The sequence below is a fragment of the Mytilus trossulus genome, chromosome 14 (assembly GCF_036588685.1).
Source record: "Mytilus trossulus isolate FHL-02 chromosome 14, PNRI_Mtr1.1.1.hap1, whole genome shotgun sequence".
NCBI classification, from domain to species: domain Eukaryota; kingdom Metazoa; phylum Mollusca; class Bivalvia; order Mytilida; family Mytilidae; genus Mytilus; species Mytilus trossulus.
This window is the reverse complement of record NC_086386.1, coordinates 20914541-20941591: the sequence shown is the minus strand read 5'-3', so window position 1 is coordinate 20941591 and position 27051 is coordinate 20914541. Positions and strand designations below refer to the sequence as shown.

Here is a 27051-nt window from a genome sequence, read left to right as displayed (position 1 = left end):
TTCATTTTATAAATAACTTTCTTTTTTTAACGATATTTATAAGGAAAAATTAAAATAACAAAAATACCGAACTCTTAGGAAAAATCCTAAACAAAAATTCCATAATCAAATGGCAAAATCAAAAGCCAATATACAGCAAACGAATAAATAACTGTAATGTTGTTTTCTTACATGTATTTTCACCGTTTAACTATTAGACATGCATTCTTCTGATATGAAAATGAAAAGTATACTTACTCTACCCTCTCCACCAGTTTCATTGGCATGTGCTCCTGCCGACACACCCTCATATTCCTTCCATTAGGCAGGTCCACAACAAGAGGATGCTAACTGAACAAAAACTGCAAATACGGCGATAGTTAACATTGTTCGTTTATCAATAGTGATTACTGAGATACTTTTGAATATAATTTTAACCAGAGTATTTATAGTAGTATTTCATTAAAATTCCAGCGATAGGTGGCCATGAGTGACAATCATATGCATTATTGACCTTACTGCTTTTAAAATTGTTCATAGTTATTTCAAAATATTTTGCTGGGAAATTCCGTTTGCAAATCGTCTTATTGATTGACAATGTGTACCATCAAGACCTATACACGAAGCGAGTTGTTGTTATATTTTATGACCTTAAAATGAAAATTGATAGTTTGATTATCATTTTAAAAAACAAAAATTAGAAGAAAAGAAGGCATATAGGGTACCAAAATAACTCATGAAATGAATCTTTTTTTGGTTACTTTATTGGGGTGTAAATGCAAAATACATTTTGTATGAAGCACGGATGAGTTATTTAGGTACCCTATATACAATTGAAAATGGAAATGGGGAATGTGTCAAAGAGGTCAAAGAGACAACAACCCGACCATAGAAAAAAAAACAAAAGCAAAACGTCACCAACAAGTCTTCAATGCAGCGAGAAATTCCCGCACCCGGAGGCGTCCTTCAGGTGGCCTCTAAACAAATATATCCTAGTTCAGTGATAATGAAGTCATATTAAATTCCAAATTGTACACAAGAAACTAAAATTAAAATTATACAAGACTAACCAAGGACAGAGGCTCCTGACTTGGGACAGGCAAAAAAATGCGGCGGGGTTAAACATTTCTGTGAGATCTCAACCCTCCCCATATACCTAAAACCAATGTAGAAAAGTAAACGCATAAGAATACGCACATTAAAATTCAGTTCAAGAGAAGTCCGTGTCTGAAGTCAGAACATATAACCAAAGAAAATAAACAACATGACAATAATACAAAAATAACAACATACTACTAGCAGTTAACTTACATGCCAGCTCCAGACTTCAATTAAACTGACTGAAAGATTATGATTCCATCATATGAACATCAGGCACAATCCTTTCCGTTAGGGGTTTAATATCATACCATCATAACATATATGAGAAAAACATAACCTGTGTCATGCCAACAACTTGATTTTGAATAAATGTGTTTAGTTCCGATGCAAAGACCCTATAAGTGAATCAATATTAACGCCAAAGTATGCAATCTTTAATGATCTGACAACAGTATCGTAACTCTATCCCTTCTTAATAAGTCTATTCAAAGGTTTTGCTAGTTTCTGAGGTGAATACTGACAACTTTGTGCTCTATAAAGAATATTTCCATAAAAAAATTGGATGTGAATACCTGAACGTATAAGAAGTCTGCATGTTGATCTATATTTACGAAGGATGTCCTTATACCATGTATACCGATGATAAAATTTAGTAAATGTTTTGACTAATTTGTGATATCAAAAACCCTGGTGTTATAATTTTTCAGTAATACATATTTTTTTGTTAAAATCTAAAACATTGGTACATACACGAGAGAATCGTACACGTTGAAGTATATAAACACCATAAGATGATGACAAGAGAACGTCAGCATCTAAAAATGCATAATTAACGATAGGAAAATAAAAATCATCTCTGTTATCATAAATTTTATTATTCAGCTTTCCGTTAGTGATATAGATATCAAGATAGAGTAAAGGGCAGTGGTCATTGTTAGTATTAGCTTTATTTAAAGTTAGTTCAACAGGATAAATTTCTTTAATATACACACTGAAGTCGTCATTATTGAGAGCCAAAATATCATCCAAATATCTAAAAGTATTATTAAATTGGTTTATCAGATGCTGTTTCGATGGGTTTATTTTTGTCATAAATTGTAACTCATAGCAATACAAAAACATGTCCGCAATAAGTGGTGCACAGTTAGTCCCCATTGGAATTCCGATAAACTGATGATATACGGTCTCCCCAAAGCGAACATAAATGTTATCTAGTACAAATTCAAGGGCATATATAGTATCAAAGCATTCCACTTGACATATTTTTTTTGTTTATTGCTACTAAAAAAATGACCTAAGAGAGTTTAAACATATATATTCACATTCTTTCTAAATGCTCATTTAATTAGGTGTGTTATTTTTTTTCTAAATGAGAATGTGAGACAATGTGGTATACAGGGTAGTAAAATCAAATCAAAACTTTGAACAGATTCAAAATCACCAATATGAGCATGCAATTTATCAAGTACTTCCATCGAGTTCTTGACACTCCAAAAGTAATTAATTCCACTATGTTCGAAGGCCTTATTTGAACAATTTAATATCAGGTTTTTATATATGCCTTCTTTTCTTGAAAAAATGAACAAAATATAATAAAACTATTAATTATCATTTTAAGGTCAGAAAATGTAACAACAACTGCTTTATATAAAAGTTTTGATGGTATACATTGTCAATTAATAGGACGATTTGCAAACGGAATTCCCCAGCAAGATATTTTGAAATAACTATGAACAATTGTAATAGAGGCAGTGAAGGTCAATAATGCATATGATTGTCACTCGTTGCCACGTATCACTGGCATGTTGATAAGATACTACTATAAATACTCTGGTTAAAATTCTATTCAAAGTATCTCAGTAGTCACTATTGATAAACGAATAATGTTAACTATCGCCGTATTTGCAGTTTTTGTTCAGTTAGCGTCCTCTTGTTGTGGACCTGCTCAGTGGGAGGGATATGAGGGTGTACATGCAGGAGCACAGGTCAATGGAACAGGCGGAGAGGGTAGAGTGAGTATTTTCTTCTTTTATTTTTCAAAAACAACGAATGTGTTCATTATTAATATCGTGAAAAATAAGATAGTTATTTACTAAAAGTTGCAAATTTTCTATACAAGTATGCTTAATATTATCTCAGTTACATTCTTTATTCACAATGATGTTATCCGTTAACATTTATCTAAGTACTACATTAATTTTGAACAAATAAACAGTAAGCCATTTTATCATATTTGATAACATTTTTATTATCTCAAACCTTAAGTGCGCACACTTTATCGAATAACTTCCTTCTATTGAGAGAAAATAAAACGTGTACTAATCAATTGATATGGTGATTTGCCGGCCGTGAATAATATCATAGTGCAATTAACGGACTGTTTCTGTATTGGCACTGGTACAGATTGAAGGTTTACTGTATTGGCATCGAGACACGTAGCAAATACAGCTGACTGAGACTCTATCTATACCAGTGCCAATACAGAAACAGTCATTTCATAACACTTTAATCAAATAATCCAACTTTTTCAATACAGACTTGTTCTGAATGCTGTATTTCATACATCAAATGTTAATATAGGGCCAATATTTCCAATACGGACTGGCAATGAATCCTGAATAACATAATGCGTTACCCAATATCACTGTTTGGCTTATATTTAAGGTATTATCATTCAATTTGTCAGCATTCAGGTAGAATGTTTAGGTACATTTACTTTTACATGTTTAGTGTTAGACGTACAATGTCCGAAAATATTCCTTATATAAACCGACTACTCTGACTTTTATATCTTTTTAAGTATTTCTTAGTGCTAATACTATGTTTTTTTCTTTCTGTTAGTCCCCAAATAGTAATAGAAAACAACAAAGTCTAATACGGGACTTACTTACGAAAAACACGTTACTGCTATTTTGGTGACAGGAACGAGTTATTCTTCTTTGAACATGTTTTGTTTGGTGTATGGGTGTCGTGTTGTTTAATTTTTAATTTCTGGAAAACATGCATATTCTAATATATAACACTCAAAGAATATATAGTATATGGTATATTCAAATGATAATCTACTTTGAATCTTTTAGGGACTTTTGAATATATCTGTTGATGCCAATATAAACAAAGTAGTCGTCAGAGGATATAGCATGTGGAACGGTCAGCAAGTTAAACAACATATTCTCAACGATTATTCAGCTGTAAGTCTCTTCTCTCACACATGAAAAAAATATCTATGACTCACTAGTCGAGATGAAAAAAAAACTGTCAACTTGAACCTCAGCATAGCAAACCATAGTCTGAGTACACCTAAACACACACACAAAACGGGTTTGATCTGGAACGATGAGTAGATCCTGTACATTATGATAAACCTGTCACAAATTCGTCCACATTTTTTTTCTAGATATTGTCGTGCATTCAAAAAAATCTACCAATTCACATATTTTGTCCTTCATCAAAATACATAATTTTTGTCGAGACAACTTTTCAATTTCCTCTTTAGTTTATAGAACTATACTGGCGCACAATAAAATCAAGAGTTTGGTTGCCTCTTGTTTTTATTTATGAATTGAGGAGGTTTTTTTTAGCTTTAGTTAGTTATTGTCTTCTTTCAAAGAAAGCTTCCAAACTGTTAATTACGTTCACAACATGATGAATTATAGTCTCATATATTGCAAAACTATATTCTGCTTCTTGCAGGGCAAAAAGTACACTGTTTACGGTGGGAAATGCGTGACAGCCGACTTACCCCCATATCCAGCTCCAGGGAAACTTAACTGTGTACCATGTGAGTTTTGTACATAATTGATTAACTTATGTGCAGTTAGTTATCTGCATTATAGATTTATAGTCTTCTTAAACATTTATATACCACGTAAATAAGATTAACCAGTATTAGTATGAAGCATTTTTGTATTGACAATAAGGCCTTAAACTAAAATTATACTAATTATTAGTTAGAATGCAAACCGGGATTAAGTTCATAAATTTGCACAGATTTAAACATGAAGTTAATGTTTCTGTTGTTTTTTAATATGAATATCTTTGTCAGGAATATGACAGTTGTTATCCATTCGTTTGATGTGTTTGGACTTTTAATTTTGCCTTTTGATTTTGGATTTTCCTTTTTGAATTTTCCACGGAGTTCAGTATTTTATTGTTTTTACTTTTTGTAATCTCTGCTTTTTCTTTTGATACTAGTAGTTATATTGACATGCCAATGTTGTATTTGAACCTTGAAAAAATGCCAAAGTCTTATTTCTACCCTATTTTCAGTTTTGTCAAACCACTACTTTTACTTTCAACAACAAATTTTCCCACATTTTTTGCATACTTTGATATACAAAAATGTTAATGCAACTGATAGGACTAATAGAACATCTGAAAGTAAAATTTGAAGGAACGCAGTAGTCAGAATAGTATCTTTAAACAAACACTCAATATAATATTAAGACTATATTTGTAAAACACGAATACGAACAACAGGAAATATTTATGTAAACAATTTGAAAATATTAGAGCAAATAAATCATTTGGACTGCAAAGATAAACGTACGGTTATAGCAAACAGGAGCGAAACACAAAAGGTGTTGACATGTAAATCAGTTGGTCTTTCTACAGGAGAACCCTGATACAGTATAACCGGTAAATATCAGATTAAGAGAACTCTGATAAAGTATCAAATTCAGAAACAGTGGTAACGTTGCTTCGCTTAACTATCATTTAAGTCAACGTATATAGGATATTTGCATGTTGAAAGGTTTTTGAGTACATGATGAGTAATTACCTATATACTAAAATATACTTTGCATTTAGTAAGTAATGCTGTAAACATATATTTTCCCGTGTGTGTCATAAGTAGCATGCATGTTCCACTAAAATACAGTTGATATAATTCAATTATACCTTGAACATGTAATATGGGGAGAGCTTTTATAGGCTGTGCCTGTTGCTCAATCCTTTTCATATCTTAATGAATAAGATATTTTTAAATTCAAATCAAAACCAAGTCAACGTAAAGATGACGTAACCACTGTTTCGGAGATCGATGAAGTATAACCCGTAAGTACCAGATTAAGAGAACTCTGATAAAGTATCAAACTCCGAAACAGTGGTGACGTTGCTTCGCTAAACTATCATTAAAGGCAGCGTAGCGAAGTAAAGAGGACGTAACCGCTGTTTCGGAGTTCGATAATGTATAACCCGTAAATACCAGATTAAGAGAACTATTTTTGTTATTCCAGCTGATGCTAAACTGGTGCTTTCTACCTATTATGGAATTGGCGATAACAAGTACGAGATTGATGTTTATGAATTTATGGTAGAGGGTAAGAAAATGGAATTTAGTGTCACTAAAGGATCATGTGTTCCTGTGGGAGAACAACAACAATTGACCAACGGCTTTGCCGATGTTGGCTTCATCGGATTAACCGAAGGAATAAAAGACCCATCAGTGTTTAATATCCCATCAGAGTGCAAATGAGACAGGACAGTTTCTCCGGTAGGTCAAAATGTTACACACGTATGTACGTACATTTCAGTTTGCTATTATAACTATACTGGCCTTGGATGAAGGTGTTAGGGTAGATTAACGTGGGTGATAACGTTTTCATTGAGCGTGTTTATCTCTCTAACACCTTCATCTAAAACAGTATGTTTGTATTATACTATGGCATTAGAAGGAAAATTGTGAAAACAAATAAGGTTGTGAATTCAGATAGTTAAGAAAAAAAACCCCGACAGAAATGATGTAGAAATAAGAATCGACAAACCTCGGCCGTAGCGGAAGTACATTGTTTCGAATAGGCATATTTCCGTCCGATGCATGTGTTGATTTTAGGCATCAAAATGTGTGCTAATATCATATCATGTTGCTATGGGTAGACAGAACATAGACATGGCTTGTGAAAATTTACAAATGCTTCGTTTATAATAAAATTAATGAATAATATATGTAATTTGCATAAAGAATAATAATAGATTATATCACTGTATAAAGTAAGAATCTGTATAATGGGTTCTGTTCCGAAGAGAGAAGTTTATATTGTGAGTTATAGCTATTATAACACACGGAAGCAATTTATCTGCTGTACAGTATGTAATAAATCGAGTCTTGCTAAAGAATGTATGTAGGTCAAACTGTTCATCTTAATCAAGTTCGACATTATAAGAGAGATTCGAAACTGACTTTTAAAGGTTGTGTGATTTACCTGAATAGTTTGATGAATAGCACATGCATACCAGTTCATTTGAATCATTATATATACATAATCTTAACGATCACCAAAACATTAGAACTGATTTCATGTATATACCAATGATCAAAAATCAAATCGGACTATAACTTTCCTTTATATGCTGTGTGCCCTCTCCCCCTCCTAGATTTTACATGTGTACATATGAATAGTATGTAGATATGTTTTTGTCTTTTAAAATTTCAATTGCGAAATAGATGTAAACAAACGTATACATTCAAACCTTATTTCATTTCGGTTTAAGTTAAGGAATATCGAATATAATTGTATTTATTTTACCTTTATCATACTAGTACATACTTTATGTTTTACCTTTATCATACTAGAACATACTGTATTGTTTACCTTGATCATACTAGTATATACTATATTTTATAATTTCAGAGAATGCAGTATATAAAACAGACTGGACGTGTTTAATGGGAAAATGAATAAATCAAAGATATATATTTTAGTATGAACAAATCCTATTAGATATGATATTTGTATTTGTTTTTGTTAATTCAGATTTTAAATAAAAACTAACAAATATTACTGCTGCTTTTTGTTCATTTAACTTTATTATGTGTAAACAGGTTACTAAGGGATAATAATAAAACTATTTTTTGGTCAGTAAATTCAGTTGAATATTAAAAATAGGTAGGAATATAAATATTTTTTGTTGCAATTTTATTCGTTTAAAACCTGTTGCAGAAGTGTTTCTTCAAAAATAGGCCCTCCCTACCTGTTTGTCTACATGTCTGCTCGTCAACCATCTGTCCCCATCATTTGTTCAGACATTACTGGAATGGATGCTACACAACCAAACTATCTCAAATATTCAGTTAGTCCCTCTTTTAAGTTTGAATGGCCATCTTTATTGATTGCTTAAACAAAACATACAATAGAGCTTTAATTAATAAAGTGAACAAAGAGATAAATAAAATCAGAGGAATAACAAGAACTAAACATGGAAACCTCAAAATTATAAATAGAGCAAAATGATCAAACCTGTCTCAGAAGGTAACTAAAAAACAAGGTATAATAAGGGATGTTTTGGTTCCTCTTCTAATGATTTGAATTTTATAATTTCAATAGACTATAAGATTGAGAATGAAAATGGGGAATACAGCCCGTAACAGAGAAGTGATCGAATTGATGTTTCTTTACCGTCAAAACTAGCTAGTACGTTATCGACAAACTTACTGGAGTAGTGACCGAACCATTGGTACTTTAACGTTAAACAGATTGACAATGCTGACAAATTTTCATGTGTCGATTATCAAGTTTAAGACCGATAATATTGAAAATAATTCTAATAAGATGAAACAAAATATGTCCATGCACCATTCCGAAGTCAGAACAGAAAAAAAGATTTATGGAAGGACGTCCTGATAGTATTATTTCCTTAACAATTTTACCCAAAACTAAAAGAAATACACTGGTAAACAATTATAAAGGTGTTTGATAGGAATGAAGTCCTTTATTTTTTCGGACTACATTGTGTACCGTACGTAACTATGTGTAATGGGTTTGAATTTATTCAATAACTTTGAAATGTTTTTTCATATATATATATGCACAAAAGGGAGGACTGGTATTTTTACTTTTGTTAGAATATGTCTTCGTCCGTTTCACATGCCAAACTTTTTCTAGTACAGTTTAAACGGGAACATTTGGTTGAGAATTCTTTTTTAATATGACAAAATAACGAGCATAACTATTTCTTGCAATGGCATACACAGAGAATATTTTTTTTTAGTAAAAATCAGTAAAAAAAATTCTCCAAAATATACAATGGCCAGGACCTGACAGTTTTTAACAATGTACAAATGAAAATCGTTCGGAAAACTGCGTTTGCTGTTATTTTAAGGGATCATGCAACATTTCACCTATTATCCATAAACAACATAGGTTCTCAATTACTAAAAAAAGTTCTAAAAGATAATTTCAAATCAGAGTAAACATATTAACTTCCTTATATACAGTCGAATTCGTCTATAGGTTACACAAAGCTGGTTCTCAAAACGTTTGTCTCAGGGAAAACATTTTCTTTGACTTTTAAAACATGTACGGGAAACGGATTTCCTAACCATTCACATATAATATTCCGTATTTTTTGTTCGATAACGTAAATTATACGACTTTTTTTTATGACTACGTGAACTTGTGGCATTTATTTTTGCTGGTCTTCAGGAAGACAATTTACAATTGTGCAGTGAGCGGAGGCACTTATACATAACCTTATAATTCTGTTTGGAAACAAAAATAAAAATTCCCAATAAATAAATATGCATGTATGAATATACATGTATTATATGTCGTGTACATGATTGGATTTTGTAGATATAACTACCGCACAGAAAAACATTTTAAAGTATCATGGATTTCGAGGCTTTCAAATTCAAGGTTTTGAATTCTACCCTTGTTGAAAACCTGTGGAGACCTCTACAGTTCCTAAAAACCTCATTTTTTTTAGTGCCGTCTCCGTGAACATGCTAACACTTAAGTCATATCTTTTCATTTTCATATTTTTTTCCCTGTTTGTCTCTGTTGTCTGGATTGTTGGAACGATTTAGGGTATCTTACAATATTTACGAAAACTTTCTGAGAATAATGAATATTTCTTCTCTGTCGGATATGGATCATTACCAATGATAAAATGAAATGCCGTTCATCACATCTTATAGAGGTTTAAGTTTCAAATATTCGTCAATAACTTAAGATATAAAGCAATTTTGTCTTCAATATATTTGTATTTTTTACTTCGATCTGAAGGACATTTATTTCAGTTTTTCTGTGACAATATACAAGCATGTCGGTATTGCAACAATGAACAGATCTGTATGATTGACATAATCCCGGGGACATAATAAACAGATAGGTAAGAAAAAGAAAAAATATGGGATATTCTGTATCAGACGAAAAAAACCTATTACAGAGTTTAATCTCATAAATATTCACAGTGCAAGCAGTATATAATATCTACATTGAGCAAACCGATGAGGTCATGTGTATTGTAGAAACGATGGATGCGACCCCGATAAAGACATTCTAACCGCATTTCTGCGCCTGTCCCAAGTCAGAGGCCTCTGGCCGTTGTTAGTCTTGTGTTATTTTAATTTTAGTTTCTTGTGTACAATTTGGAAATTAGTATGGCGTTCATTATCAATGAACTAGTATATTTTGTTTAGTGGTCAGCTGAAGGACGCTTCCGGGTGCGGGAATTTCTCGCTACATTGAAGACCTGTTGGTGACCTTCTGATGTTGTTGTTTTATTTGGTGGGGTTGGTTTCTCTTTGACACATTCCCCATTTCCATTCTCAATTTTATAGATTATGTTTTTTTTTGGTTCCGTCCGTTCGAAAGTATTTGATCATTTCAACTCCTTTGTATTTCATAATTATGATGATAATATGTGTCATGAACAAAGATATATGTTCGATTGAATAATGATTTCCTCGTAACAAATGATAGAAATTTCGGAGATCCCGTATTTGATCCTTTACTGTTAAAATGTAAATGCCAATGACAGAGGTTGATAATAAAAAAAAAATACTGTTTTAAATAAACTTTGACTTAAACAATGAAAACTTACACGTTGGACATGAAATATTTTGTCGATGAAGAAAATTAAATTATGTCACTTCTGAAATAAGTTTGTCGACAATGTAACGTATTCTGACTGTAACGAAACGCGAATTCGATCACTACTCTGTTACGGCCTGTATCTGAATGAGACAACAACCTGACCATGTAGCAGACAACAACCAAAGACCACCGATGGGTCTTAAATGCATCGAGAAACTCCCGCACACGGAGTAGTCCTTCGGCTGGCCCCTAAACACATATGTTACTAGTTCAGTGATTATGAACGTCATACTAAACTCCGAATTATACACAAGAAACTAAAATTAAAAGTAGAAGCTTAAAAAATGATATATTGCTTTTGTAATTATCATTTTGTTGTTACCAAGCAACATATTTTAAACCCGGTGAATGCTTTGTTTCTATATGAATTATATAATACATATACTAGTATTATATTAAATTTGAAACTGTAATGTCTTAGATATTTATATTATCTTGACTAGTTTTTAACATCTTAACCACTAGAATGACCCTAAGCAACGATACTGTATACAAAGCCACAGACTTTGGTATCTTTCAACGGATTATGCAATCAGTAATTAAAGAATAAACAAAAGCTTTGTTTCTACTGTTAGTTGATGAAATGACAAATGTAAAAAATCTAACATCATTTTGTTAGCTATTTTATGCTTGGAAACTTCCTAGCAACCGTACTCATTGCAAAGCAACGAATTTTTCGTCGGCCACTTCAAATGTGGAACATGAACATGTCAACAGACATATGGCTTTCTGTATATCTATAGGCCTGCTTCAGATGATACACTCTTATTGTCATATCTCTGATTTTTTGGGGCGTTAGTTTAAATCTTAACTTTTCGCTTGTCATTCACCCTGAATATGTAGTCATTTTGAGCATTGTCCCAACGTTCTTCTGAACATGATTATCACGCTGTGCTATATTCAGTTAAGACTGGTCAAGATCTTCATTGCAAAAGACATTAATCAGTGGAGCGTGGAACCAATTAATGAATGCATAAACTATTCTAACAAAATCTCCATAATATGGAACGAAGTGCTTTAAAAAGACTTTGTCGAAAACGCGCACCTGTGTAATGTATCAATTGGCGTTGTCAACTACCCAACGAAATTTTCCAATGAGGTCAGAATAAATTGTCCTCTCGGTTGTATGATATGGAACGCCGGAACTGTCTTATAGTGTAAATATTTAATGTGTTTTGTCGCTTTGCCTTTACGTCCTGTCATTTCTTCTTTATGTTATGTGAAGATGCCTTTATATCCTGACATGGCGTCTCTGTGTTATGTCAAATTAGTAATTTGTTTGGTCAAACCATTGTATGATATGTCATTGCTAAACTTTGTTGTGTAAAATATGCATTACATTATGCTGTAACTGTTATATATTCTGTAAATACTTCGGAACTTTATGATCAACCACTTTACATTCTCTCATATTTTATCTACGTAAGTAAGTTAATAATTGCGTCCAGTCGCAAGTGTTATTGTTATGTCAAATTTTCTAAAGGTTTTGCTTTGATACACATTTGTTCTATGTAAATCTCATGATATTACAGTCTTTTGGCGTTATTTTGTGTTTATACATACGTATCTCCAGTGAAAAACATAATACATCATGGTATAATTCATATGCGTTTTGCCGTACAGTTGATACTCTCTGTGAGCATTCATTACGTCATGTGCAAATGCCTTTTACACTATGTACAAACAACTAATACGTTTTGTGCAAAACTCGTTTACCTCATGTGCAATCCTCGTTTCCCTCATGTGCAAACATCGTTCACTCTATGTGCAAACATCGTTTACCTTATGTGCAAGCACCTGTTACGTTATGTGCAAATATCTGTTTGAATGGTTTTACACTAGTAATTTTGGGGCCCTTTATAGCTTGTTGTTCGGTGTGAGCCAAGGCTCCGTGTTGAAGGCCGTACTTTAACCTATAATGGTTTACTTTTTAAATTGTTATTTGGATGGAGAGTTGTCTCATTGGCACTCACACCACATCTTCCTATATCTATGTATAAAAACTACATCATTATTTGCAAACACTATTACGTTATGTGCAAATACCGCTTACATTATGTGCAAAGACCGATTACGCTATGTGCAAATGCCTATTACATTATGTCCAAACATCTATTACGTTAGGTGCAAACACCTATTACGTTATGTGCAAACACCTATTACGTTCTGGTAAACGCTTTTTTACACTTTGAAAGTTAAGAAGTAATGGCTTTCTAAAAAGCCCTGAACTACTTCGCTGTATTCTTTTTCCTGGTTTTCAAAATGGCTGGACCCGCCCCTGAATTGTTATCAATGATTTAAATGTTTTGCTCTAAATTTTGCAGAACTTAGATATATACATATATTATAACATACCATTGCTTTGTCATATATGTAGTATTATTCTACAAATTCTATTTTGAAATAAAAAAGTATTATTAAAAGAATTTGTTGAATTATTATTAGTAATAATATGTAAAAATATCAATAATACAGCAGTCAACATTGTTCTACAATCATAATCACTTAAAAAAACCATTTCAAAGTAAATACGTATACAGAAAAACACTTCAGGCGCTCCAAATTTATATAAAATGTAATTTTGTTTTAATAGTAATTGATTTCTGTGTTGATATAAAATTGAGAAGCATGAACAAATAATATCGTTTTATCAATATATTCAAAAGTTGGAGTGCAGATAAAACAAGTCTTTTCACTTTTAAAGAGGCATAACTCAAAAACAGTAAAAGTGATAGAGTGCGAATAAAATCAGTAAATTTGGCTGTTTTACATTTTTTAAAGTGGGATATCACAAGAACGGGTTAACTTTAATTGATACCATCCAAATTTGAAATTGATATGTGCTTGGTGGTAATAAGCATTGTGTTAAAATTTCATAACATTTGGTCGAGGCCAGATAAAGTTCGAAATTAAGATGAAATAGCAAATTCAACCCTTTTCTATTTATTAGGGAATATAACTAAAGAACAATGGAAATGACACAACCCAAAGTCAAACTTAAATAAAGAAAATGAAGAGTAAACATTTCCAATACATTTTTTTCAAAGACTGTTGAAGACCCGAAAATTTACAAATAGACTTACCCTTCTAAAGAACCTTGGTGTTTTGTAGACATTTTAGTTGTTGTATTTTCGTCGATTTCTTTTTAGCCAAGGTGTCTAATTATTTGGTCGTATTTTTAAAACAAAAAAAAATATTGATTTTTTCTTGATCATGACTTTGTGTTGAGAAAACACTGGATACTAGTTATATGTACACTGATGGTAATATCGTGAACAAATATAATGGTGCACAGTTATGTGTGCCGTCTCATTGGTGTCTCATTTGTAGTAAAACAAAATTATACGCACAGTACATGTATGCAAAACAGGTGTATTGTCAATTCAACCCAAACGAAGTGAGCTATAGCAGTTGGCGGGAGACGTTGTAGGCTGAAGACCTGTTGATTACCTTCTGTTGTTGTTTTTTTTTATTGATCGGGTTGTTGTCTCTTTAACACATTCCCCATTTCCACTCTCAATTTTAATTTTACATTTTACTACTTGTTATAACTATATAATATTTTTTTTACATTTTTAGGATACATCAATCAAGTGGGTTAACAAAAGACGAAACTCATATTATACGCACAGTACATGCAAAACAGGTGTATTGGCAATTCAACCCAAACACAGTGAGCTATAGTAGTTGGGAGACGTTGTAAACCTACTTGTTTTAACTAGTATATATAATTGTTTTTTTTTACATTTTTTGGACAGATCGATCAAGTGGGTTGACAAAAGACGAAACGCATTTAGTGCAGTATGGTGGTGATATCCAGTTCATTTTTATGCGATATAGAAACATGAATCTTAATTCCTGTCCACATAATGCCAAAGTTGACTTTCAGATATTTTATAATATTTATTAACAACGTGTAGCTTAAAATACATGTTAAAATGTAGATTTCTTTTTAAATATGTATTCAAATTAGATATTGGGTATTTGTTTTTGATGGGTATCTCTTTGGGTTTTTTTTCATTACAAACATCTGAAAACACGTACTTGACAACTCCTATAGCAAAGACCCATTTATTGTTTGGTTTTTTATTATGCTCAAAGTCCAAAACGAGTTATCGAACACGCATAAAGAACCTTTACAATAAAGGAATTATTTATATGGCAATGAATAAGGTATGGACACAGATCAGTATGGATAATAATTTTACTAGTAGTATGTTGTGTGATGTGTTTATTTTTCGCTCAAAAGTTAATATATGGTTGTGTCATATCATTTGTTGTCTCAGCTTTTTCTATGTATTTCTCGGAGGGTTACATTCTATACTATGTTCCACAATTACAGCCATAAGGATTTAATATAAGTAGCGTAAAACACGCTCATATATCATTTTGTCATTAAATTTATTAAATATTTGGTAAAACTATTCATTAATCATGATAATGTTTTAGTGAGTAAACTATACTCGTACAAATTTAAAACACGTTACTTTATATGTGATATGATTGCCAATGGGATGAAACCATTCACCAAAGACCAAATAAGAGTGGATGCAAGTAATTATAGGCTACCGTGTAGCCTACGACTATGAGAGAAACCCATACCGTAGTATCGGCTATAAAAGGCCCCGAAAAGAAAAATATGCAACACATCAATTGTTGATTCATGCTCTAAAATTGCAAGTATCTTTAGTTTGTATTTGAATTTATAAAGGCACAACAATTCCAAATTAGTAGAGGAACAAAATTCATCCATAATCTTAAGTCAGTGGCGGATCCAGCCATTTTAAATAGGGGGAGTTCCCAACCCAGAGTAAAGGGGGGGGAGCTCCAATTATATGCTCACATTCAAATGCATTGATCGTCCCAAAAAAGGGGGGTTCCAACCCCCCGGACCCCCATCCCCCTGAATCCGCCACTGTAACTTAAATATGTTGTAATATGCGAGATGGTTTTGATGATGCTGCTTGTTTGTATTAAATTCTCGTAGGATTATACTTTGTTCCACTGTGGTTGTTATTTGTTATTTCGGTGTTTCAACGAAAGGTTCGTTATAAGTATATATGAGCAACCCATTGTCATAAATGCAAATTTGAATTTAAATTGTGCGAGATGGTTTTTGAAAAGAAACTATGTGTCTGTACCTCCGTTGATGGTTTGGTGCTATTTGCAACTCAAGGCATGGTTGTTGTCTCTTTGCCAAATTCCTCTTTTCTTTTATCTATTCTATTGATAATTGGATGCTAAGTAACTGTGTTTAATTTATTTGATTTTTTTAATGCATGTACTACTTCTTGTCAGTAAGCAGGAAATATTGTGCAGTCACATATTCTTTTCATACATGTATGAATGATGAGTAAACGATATGTCTATTTACTAGGTAAAATCACTTTCCTGGTGGCCGTGCTATACATTAATATTGGCCCGATTATTAGTGCTCAAGCTGTTAACAGATCCGTATTTCCTCACATTCATCTGCTTTTTATAGCGTAAAGTTCCGAAACATACAGCAATGCACAAAAATGTAACTGTTATAGGGATTGATATCTTTTGGAGTACCTGCCTGAAAAATATCGCAATGTCATGAGTCACATGTAATTATTCACATACAGTAACTTATCATAAAAAATAAAGGGAAAATCTATTAACATTATTGAGGGAGGGTCCTTTAACATGTTAACACTAATTCGATTTTTGAAAAAAAAACGTTAACAACAAATGCAAAAACGCTGATAACAGTTAACACAGTGGGTTGAAAACAGTTAACAGTTAAAATGTATCTCAGATAATAGTTAACAACACATTGAAAAAGGCCAAAACAGGTAAACATAAAAAGGTATTGCCCCCTCATTATTAGAGTAAGAAAATATATAGACAATATAAAGAACACTTCATACAAAACATTAAATGATCGTTCCTGAAATACAAAAGTCATATCTTTCTAATTCAGTAATGTCACAATCCAGAAAAAAAGAGACAATGTTTCTAAAAGGGCATGTATATGAAGTTCGGTTGACCGGAAATAGAAATTAGATCTACTAATACTTTCACTACTTTTGTTAAAATAGATACACTAATGAATAATACACAAAGCTTTTAGAATAAGTACATTTATAACTTCCGTATTATATGGCAACCTAGCTGTCGTTTAGTATTGATGATCGTTGATGGTCAGGAAAAAATTTATAAAAAAAAAATCAAGATTGAAAAATGGCAAAAAAATTTAGAAAAAGTTATAAGATGTAGTAAAATGTTATTTTTTGAATGATGAATGCAGCCCTTGAATGAGCGTTCTCTTACTAGATATATTAAAGTCATCATATCATTCTTAAAATTGAAAAAAACAAAAAAAAACAAGATGACTGTTTATATATTACTAAATGAATGTATGTACGTACTCGAGATTCCGCCAATTTAGACGCACCCCTTGATTGACTGCAAGGGTACAGCGGATCCATGTATAATCCCTACGGATTAATGAAGATGTGTCCTTTACAATATTATCCAACCACTAGAACAATCCCCAACCAACACCGCCCAAAAGGAGCGTGAAGGACACCGGGAAGTCTGTTATTATGGTGGAGGAAGTCGAAGTACTCGGAGAGAACCACCGGGCCACATGGATATGTTTTATCATTAAACATTAAATCTTAAACATACATTCGATCTTCTAGCAAAACTTTCTATATTTTATCCGCCAGAAAATGTTTATCGATAGTACTGTTATTGGATAATTGTTACTCCGTACTCTTATTCATCGACTGTGTTTTTCTATATGCAGTGGCTTTAATTCACAACACCTTACATTTCTTCATTGCATTGCGCAAGTACTAAAGGAAAACCCCTGATAGTAGAAATATTCAACACATGCGGAAGGGAGATAGTATCAACCCATGGCTATTTTTTTATATAAATGTATATATCAAGGACACTAGCGATAAACTATGGCAACAACACCCAAAAGTAAGTCAACAGCTAAAGATATGTTTTATTAAAGATTTATGAAAATGAAACGAGCCGAATTATGTTTCATCAAAGTGCTTGGTACCACCCTAACTATTGACAGCCCAGGACTATTTATTGACATACATATACAAAAACAAACTGTATCCTCTTTCATTACCCGTAGGTCATCATCCGTAGACTGATATACTAGTCAAACAAAGACAGTGACTACCTCATAAAATAAAAACCTCAATCGCCAGTGTACTGAAAATGTGGTTAAACTTACATTTAAGATGATTTATAAAAGTAAAAAAAACAACGTTATAGCTCTATTATATTTAGTATATTACGACAAAAGGGTCGATTTTACGTTCACCGTTGTATTTAAGTTGTCAAATATTTTATTGTTTGTAATAAAATTGAGAATGGAAATGGGGAATGTGTCAAAGAGACAACAACCCGACCAAATAAAAACAACAGCAGAAGGTCACCAACAGGTCTTCAATGTAGCGAGAAATTCCCGCACCCGGAGGCGTCATTCAGCTGGCCCCTAAACAAATATATATACTAGTCCAGTGATAATGAACGCCATACTAATTTCCAAATTGTACACACGAAACTAAAATTAAATTAATGTTCTGAAGTATTTTCAATTATTGAAAGTGATAACTATAAACTACCTAACCCAACGCTTACCAATTCAGAAGACCATTGCTACCATTAACATCCAAACTTAGAGAATTTGTTATCTCAACAGTGGAAAATAACGGAACTAGTGGTGTTGATGTTATGGTTGTACTCGATTTCCTGTAATTTTTAACCAATATAGTTGGTTCAGTAGAGGTAGATATCAATGGTATTCCGGTACTCTGTAAGTTCGTCAACACAGGAGGTTCAGTAGAGGTAGATATCATTGGTATTGCGGTACTCTGTAAGTTCGTCAACACAGGAGGTTCAGTAGAGGTAGATATCAATGGTATTCCGGTACTCTGTAAGTTCGTCAACACAGGAGGTTCAGTAGAGGTAGATATCATTGGTATTGCGGTACTCTGTAAGTTCGTCAACACAGGAGGTTCAGTAGAGGTAGATATCAATGGTATTCCGGTACTCTGTAAGTTCGTCAACACAGGAGGTTCAGCAGAGGTAGATATCAATGGTATTGCGGTACTCTGTAAGTTCGTCAACACAGGAGGTTCAGTAGAGGTAGATATCAATGGTATTCCGGTACTCTGTAAGTTCGTCAACACAGGAGGTTCAGTAGAGGTAGATATCAATGGTATTGCGGTACTCTGTAAGTTCGTCAACACAGGATGTTCAGTAGAGGTAGATATCAATGATATTGCGGTACTCTGTAAGTTCGTCAACACAGGAGGTTCAGTAGAGGTAGATACATTGTATCATTGGTATTGCGGTACTCTGTAAGTTCGTCAACATAGGAGGTTCAGTAGAGGTAGATACATTGTATCATTGGTATTGCGGTACTCTGTAAGTTCGTCAACACAGGAGGTTCAGTAGAGGTAGATATCATTGGTATTGCGGTACTCTGTAAGTTCGTCAACACAGGAGGTTCAGTAGAGGTAGATATCAATGGTATTGCGGTACTCTGTAGGTTCGTCAACACAGGAGGTTCAGTAGAGGTAGATATCATTGGTATTGCGGTACTCTGTAAGTTTGTCAACACAGGAGGTTCAGTAGAGGTAGATATCAATGGTATTGCGGTACTCTGTAAGTTCGTCAACACAGATGTCCTGGTATTACGAGTTCCACTGAATGCATCGGTAGGTTTCTGTACTTTCCGCGGAACATGTCTGAAGCAATAATCAATTTTATTTATTATTATATTGCCTGCTTGTAATTCAATTCTTCATTAAGCGTTACTCCAAAGGCGTCGAACTTTGTGTCAGTCGTTATTTGATGTGTGAATAGTTTTACGTAACAAACTATTATACATGTACACATGTTAAAAAATATAAATGTATATATAGTAATAGAAGTTATGATAAGATGTGAAGAATGTTATATAAGATATATAAAAGCGCGTATGGCATGACAAGGAAAGTAACGTTTGAGCGAGAAGAACAAAAGTCATATTTGTCTGTTGGTCTGTGTTTTTTAAAGCCATTTCGCTGTCCTTTTTTAGACTTGTGAACGTGAATGTCTATTCGATATCTTTCGTCGCTCTTTTATAACAGAATTCTTTCGAAAATTTAGAAAAAAAAATGTGAAAAATGATATATTACAGAAGATATGTACTTTTAACTAATTCTTGGTTATTTCATACACAATGGGTGCTATTTGTTTACCCCCTTTTTACTATGCTTACAATAACATCATATCATAGCAGTGTTTAGATCTGGTAACGCAATAAATATTTCCTGTAACTTGACAGCAGGATCCTTTCTTGCAGAAATATAAATGATGTGTTCCATCTTTTGAAAACGAACATGTCTGCGAACCTATAATAAACATAAAGCTCAGTAATGCTTTTAATCATATTTCTCTGACATTTATATATTTCTTTTTATATTCATATATATAAATTCGAAATATGAGTCATCCCTTAATATTATAACAACAAAAATTAATGCTCTTTAGCTAGTTGATACATTTGTTTTTAAAAATACAACTGACATATAAGGATCGTAATGGTGCAATGTGGATAAATTTATCGGTTTCCAAGAGCAAAATTTGTAGCACTTCATCCCTACAATGGCTTCCGTTTCTACGTTGTGAAAATGAACTGGCGTAATGGGGAGATAATTTGACGAAGTAGGATCCTGACTGCGTATGCAGAATGTTAACAAGAACTATCTTTAAAAAGATATCCGACGGATTTAAGTTTAAGTATATGTTTAAAACTATCATTTCGATAAGCACAATGATTTAATGATGCAGAACCTCTTTAATTAAATCTCCATCTGAATGTAACTACAAGAAGTTCTAGTTCAGTATTCTCGGTCCTCGTATCTTTCTGTTTACATTCACCAAAACCCCGCGGAAATCTCTCATGCGTAAGTGCGTTCAACAAGTCATGTACGTTCGTACAACAAAGTTTACATAAACAATTATATATAATCATATTCAAAACAGTGTGGTCCTGGCCATTGATTGACGATCTAAATTATCCCATTGACTGGGACAGATTAGGTGAACGTTTGTCTATCGATCTGTAACGACCATTGCTCACTTCTTACTTATTATAGAATTTAAACTCTGGGGTAACCAAAGGTTCTTAACGCCTGTAATAATAAAAGAATTCGAAAAATTATTCAGGAATTACCTTTATGTTTTGTTTTATATTATTGATATAAATCAACACATTGTATTATTCCGGATTCGTTTTTCGAATTGCTTTATTTAGGTGTTGAGAATTGGTGACCCCTCAGATTCAGTGTCTTTAACAAGTACATAGTGAGCAGTGGTTGTTACCGACAAATGTTCACCTAATCTGTCCCAGTCAATGGGATAATTTAGGTCGTCAATCAATGGCCAGGACCACACTGTTTTTAATATGATTCGAATTGTCCCGAATGAACAGCTGTCATGTATGCAAAGAGCTATTGGAGAAACATTTATTTAAAAAAATGTAAATCTTTGTAAGATCTAGTTCAAATATTTATAGCTTTATCACTTGCTTTCCATCACGATATTATCAACGAGACGTCTTTTCAAATACAACCAAATCACCCACCATGACAGCATTTTGTCCAATCACAGAAAGGATTTCGAGCATGCGTATTCTGTTGCCATAGTTAAGCTTCCTTAAGTTCAAAGAGCACAAACCGAAACTCTACCGACTACGTCGGAAAAATGGGTGTATAGAAAGCATTCGAAAAAAAACTATAGTCTTTAATTTTAGATTTAATCTTAGTCGATATCAATCTGCTTTGGTGATTGTGAGTGAAGACAATCATTATGTATAATTAATTATTTACCTAAAACCTTATACATGTTCTATTCACAAAACTGTCCAGGAAAAAATCAACCTAGTTTTCTCTTTTTATAGTGTCGAACTCAAAATATATATTGACTCTGTCATAAATATTCTTTATCGAGACTCGATTGACCCAACAGAAATGGTCAATTTCGGTGCTCTTATTTGTTTATATAATGACTAATAATCACAGTTAAGTTAAATGTGATATACCTCCCACCTTATATAGAATCCATAGTACTGATTCCTACGTTTAAACAGTGAAATAATCTATTATAGTTACTATACTTTAGGCAAATTTGGCGTAAATGATACCCCTGAAAAACGGTAATTGGGCAAAATGACTTCTGCCCCACGCTGCTGCCGAGGTCTACCGATTCTTATTTCTAAATCATTTGTATAATTTTGTTGATGTAAATGTCCTTTGGTTTTGTAAGTCTTTGTGTATACATGTATAAGATGACAATAAATTCAAAGTGCAGCTAACGAACTATGTTTATATGTCACCACTGGAAAAAAACTCACATGGTACACAGTTAATTTTCCCTCGATATGATGGTAAATCGGTTGTCATACCTTTTCCGCTATATACAGAGTAAGTTTTGCCCTGCAATATACGAAAGAATATGTAAGTGTTCAATTCAAATTGTCTTTCAATATATAGTTCTAAAAGAGGGACGAGATACCAAAGGGACAGTCATACTCATAAATCTAAAACAAACTGACAACTCCATGGCTAAAAATGAAAAAGACAAACAGAAAAACAATAGTACACGTGACACAATATAGAAAACTAAAGAATAAACAACACGAACCCCACCAGAAACTCCTGGAAGGGTAAGCAGATCCTGCTCCACATGCGGCAGCCGTCGTGTTGCTTATGTGATTACAAATTCGGTAAATAGTCTAATTCGGTAGGTCAAATTCATGAAAGGGAAGGGGATTGTAGTTACGACATAAGGAACATATCCGATATTATTTGTAAAACGGTTATTCCATAACGGTCAACCATCTCGTGATGGCGTCCATAAAATTTACGAAGGGATGATTTCAACTTCACCATTTGGAACTCTTGGTTTAATAGCTTCCTTGTGAGCAGTAACCCTCTATCAAGAAAATCATGATAGGAAATGCAAGCAGGGGAATATCGTATCAATTGGGAGATATATACCCCGTATGCAGGTGCTGCTGGAATGTTGCTACTTAGAAATGGAAAGTTCACAATTGGAAAGCTGAAATCATCTCTTTTGTCGTAAAGTGTTGTCTTCAAACGACCCTCATTGTCAATTTCTAGATGTAAGTCAAGATATGAAGCCGACTTAACTAACTTATCATAATTCATTATGTGAACGCCATTTTAAGTTTGAAAGATTAATTTGAAAGAAGACGATAAAAAAATCAAACAAATCTTCAAGAATCCAGATTAAACTAATCTGTAGATGCAATCAAACATACAACACTTGATTCTAGTGTGCGCAAGTATTCTATTAACTAAAGGTGGTACCCAACACTTTCACTAGAATTAATTCGGCTCGTTTAATTTTCATAAAATTTTGTCAAAGTATGTTCTTTGACACTCTTACAACAATACAAAAACTTTAAATGTTTTGAACCAACCGTTTTGTCCGAAAAATTACACTGATTATATAGCAATTTGACAAACACAATTTTTTTTCATTGAAAAGCTTAATATTCCTTTTACAACACAACCTAATTAAAACGTTTAGCTGACTTTACAGAGTTATCTCCTTGTAGTGTTAGGAACCACCTTAAGAGGAATTTAAAAAGTAGTTCAGACTTAATTATATATATATTTATAAAAATTTTAAGGGATAGACTTCTTCAAAGAAAAGGGTACGAATAAGTGTTTACCACATGAATAGTTTACCAGTGGAGCAAGTTGTATCCACTCTTCCGGATCAATCCCGTTTTTTGAGGAATTTGGTTTGCTTCCCCTTACTGAAGAAAAAATCAGCCTCCTGCACATAGTTGCTGCAGGTCTGCTGCGAACTTGCTGCAGACTTGCAGCGAACACAGAGTCTGTGTTTGCAGCGTGTTTGCTGCAAATACGCTGCAGGTCTGCTGCAAACAATTTACCATGCAAATGAGTGTTTGCTGCAGACCTGCTGCAAACATTTATATGCAAATGAGTGTTTGCGGCAGACCTGCTGCAAACATTTTTATGCAAATTAATCTTTCTCCTGCGTGTTTGCAGCAGACCTGCTGCGTGTTTGCTGCAGACCTGCTGCACACATTTATATTCAAATTATTTTTTCTCCTGCGTGCTTGCTGCAAACTTGCAGGAACTACATAAATGATTATACAATACTAACCAATTAAGTCATGTTGTGTATACACATCACATTATCTTTATTACACAGTAAATTCTGAAAGTTTGGTTACATACATACATACAATATTGCAAATAATTAATCATTTGCGTATTTATCATAGTAAAGGTTTATTCCTTTAAAAAATAATTGTAAGATTTCTTGTTGTTGAAGTACGTGGTAAAATGAGTTGAATGCATATCTAAAATACGAAAAAAGGTTTATTTGAAATTTATTTTGTGCAAAAATACTGCTTTTTAATTAACATTTTAACATAATTCAACTTGAATTATAACAACCCAATATTTTAAAATAAGTTATAATCTCCAAACATTCTTGACTCATGTACTGTATAGTTGATACGTGTTTGAAAATTTATGTTTTTCAAAACTTCATGCAGGTATGAGGGGACGAATTTCATATATTTACACGTCTATGAAGAATCACTACTTACAACAAATGTCTTTGAAAAATTTTCTTTTAATTTCCAATCTAAAATACTCCCTGAATACTAATCCATTGTATGAAAAAATGACTCAAACACCTTCAACATTTTCAAATTTCAAATCTGTATCTTCCAGGAAGTTACCAATGGGCATGCTCATTCGTTTTATGTAATTCTTGCAATGTTCTTGCAAACATATAGAATTATCAAAGATTCCTACAATCTAGCTGCGAACATCCCTTAAATTCTAGAGTTTCCTGCAACCTTTCTGTATGCTGCAGACCTGCTGCAAACATTTCAGTTCTGTAAGGGTAGCCTTTGATTTTCTATGCTGTGGTTGTAGACCGGCTTTCATTTTTGTCGTCTTTTGTTTTAATTTGACTTTTGAGTTTTCAGTATCAAATAATTTGTATGTGTAATAATGAGACTTACAGCTAAATAATCGTTGAGAATATGTTGTTTAACTTGCTGACCGTTCCACATGCTTTATCCTTTGACGACTACTTTGTTTATATTGACATCAACAGATATATCCAAAAGTCCCTAGAAGATACAAATAGATTATCATTTGAATATACCATGTTCTTTATATTCTTTGAGTGTTATATATTTTTATATGAATATCTATGTTTTTACAGAAAATTTAAGATTAAACAACACAACACCCATACACTAAAAACCATGTCATAAGATCCTTATCCAATCATGTCACCAAAATAGCAAATAACGTGTTTTTCTTAAGTAAGTCTAGAATTAGACTTTACTGATTTCTTTTCATGGGCTAACGTAAAGAAAAGACCATAATATCTGCAGTAAGAAACAATTAAAACGAATACTCAGTTTATTTAATGTATTTCTTTAAATAAGAAAATGAGGAAATGGATTCTGTCCTAATACAACAAATTATAATATTCTTCTTCAATACAACACAAGAAAGTAATTCGAAAATGAGTGTGTACTTTTTGCTTTGAGTTAATGAATATGCAACCAAGTTAATAAAAAGGCGCTAAGTGTTCAAAATTGATGTAGTACTAAGTATAAATGTGATAACAACTACGATGATAAAAGAGGGACGAAAAATACAAAAGGGACAGTCAAACTCATAAATCTAAATCAAACTGACAACGCCATGGCTAAAAATGAAAAAGACAAACAGAAAAACAATAGTACACATGACACAACATAGAAAACTAAAGAATAAACAACACGAACCCAAATGATATTGAGCAGCATCATAGTAAAAAATGAATGAAACTGAGATAATTCAAAGCATACTGGTAAAGTACATTTGTTTGTTTTTATTTTCCAATTTAATAAATAAATTTCAAATTCTTTACATTACTTATAAGGAAAAAGTAAAATAACAAAAATACCGAACTCCGAGGAAAATTCAAACAGAAATTCCATAATCCAATGGCAAAATGTAAAGCTGAAACTTGATAAAAAGCTCGAGATATATTTGTTCAAAATTGATTTAGTACTTGATATGATGTGATAACAAAATAAGTAGATTCATGTTATTGAGTAATACATGTAGTAACATCTTGTGAATAAGAAATGAAACTGAGATTATTTAAAGCATACAAAGTATATTTCTTCATTTTATTAATAACTTTCTTATTTTCTACGATATTTATAAGGAAAAATTAAAATAACAAAAATACCGAACTCTTAGGGAAAATCCTAAACAGAAATTCCATAATTAAATGGCAAAATCAAAAGCCAATGTACAGCAAACGAATAAATAACTGCAATGTTGTTTTCTTACATGTATGTTCACCGTTTATCTATCAGGCATGCATTCTTCTGATTTTAAAATAAATGAAAAGTATACTTACTCTACCCTCTCCACCAGTTTCATTGGCCTGTGCTCCTGCTGACACACCCTCATATTCCTTCCACTAGGCAGGTCCACAAAAAGAGGATGCTAACTGAACAAAAACTGCATATACGGCGATATTTAACATTGTTCGTTTATCAATAGTAATTACTGAGATACTTTTGAATAGAATTTTAACCAGAGTATTTATAGTAGTTTTTTTATTAAAATTCCAGCGATACGTGGCCATGAGTGACAATCATATGCACTATTGACCTTCACTGCTTTTAAAATTGTTCATAGTTATTTCAAAATATCTTGCTGGGAAATTCCGTTTGCAAATCGTCTTATTGATTGACAATGTGTACCATCAAGACTTATACACGAAGCAGTTGTTGTTATATTTTATGACCTTAAAATGAAAATTGATAGTTTGATTATCATTTTAAAAAACAAAAATTAGAAGAAAAGAAGGCATATAGGGTACCAAAATAACTCATGAAATGAATCTTTTTTTGGTAACTTTATTGGGGTGTAAATGCAAAGTACATTTTGTATGAAGCACGGATGAGTTATTTAGGTACCCTATATACAATTGAGAATGGAAATGGGGAATGTATCAG

The 27051-nt window shown here is 32.7% G+C and overlaps 2 protein-coding genes across 2 annotated transcripts; one reads left to right on the top strand and one right to left on the bottom strand.

Moving 5' to 3' along the window:
• Positions 1-2885: 2885 nt before the first annotated feature.
• Positions 2886-7771, top strand: LOC134696393 (uncharacterized). Its single transcript, XM_063558143.1, has 5 exons — positions 2886-3092; positions 4161-4271; positions 4774-4861; positions 6318-6574; positions 7713-7771. The coding sequence occupies exons 1-4, from the start codon at positions 2964-2966 to the stop codon at positions 6554-6556; spliced, it is 567 nt and encodes a 188-aa protein (XP_063414213.1). The 5' UTR covers positions 2886-2963; the 3' UTR covers positions 6557-6574; positions 7713-7771.
• Positions 7772-18592: 10821 nt separating this feature from the next.
• Positions 18593-25092, bottom strand: LOC134697566 (mucin-1-like). The gene is made up of 5 exons (XM_063559848.1): positions 25042-25092; positions 22360-22441; positions 20224-20356; positions 19402-19708; positions 18593-19189 (listed from the first exon to the last, which is right to left on the bottom strand). Exons 1-5 carry the CDS (start codon positions 25090-25092, stop codon positions 18593-18595), a joined length of 1170 nt encoding a protein of 389 aa, XP_063415918.1.
• Between the last annotated feature and the right edge of the window lie 1959 nt (positions 25093-27051).

Bases quoted from the DNA above. Each gene is read 5' to 3' on its own strand.
- LOC134696393 (XM_063558143.1), top strand. From the start codon at position 2,964: ATGTTAACTATCGCCGTATTTGCAGTTTTTGTTCAGTTAGCGTCCTCT. The intron at 3,093-4,160 runs GTGAGTATTTTC...TGAATCTTTTAG, and splicing joins GAACAGGCGGAGAGGGTAGA to GGACTTTTGAATATATCTGT. The intron at 4,272-4,773 runs GTAAGTCTCTTC...TGCTTCTTGCAG, and splicing joins TTCTCAACGATTATTCAGCT to GGCAAAAAGTACACTGTTTA.
- LOC134697566 (XM_063559848.1), bottom strand. From the start codon at position 25,092: ATGTGGAACGGTCAGCAAGTTAAACAACATATTCTCAACGATTATTTA. The intron at 22,442-25,041 runs GTAAGTCTCATT...CGTATATTGCAG, and splicing joins TTCTCAACGATTATTTAGCT to GGCAAAACTTACTCTGTATA. The intron at 20,357-22,359 runs GTGAGTTTTTTT...TGTTTATTATAG, and splicing joins GAAAATTAACTGTGTACCAT to GTTCGCAGACATGTTCGTTT.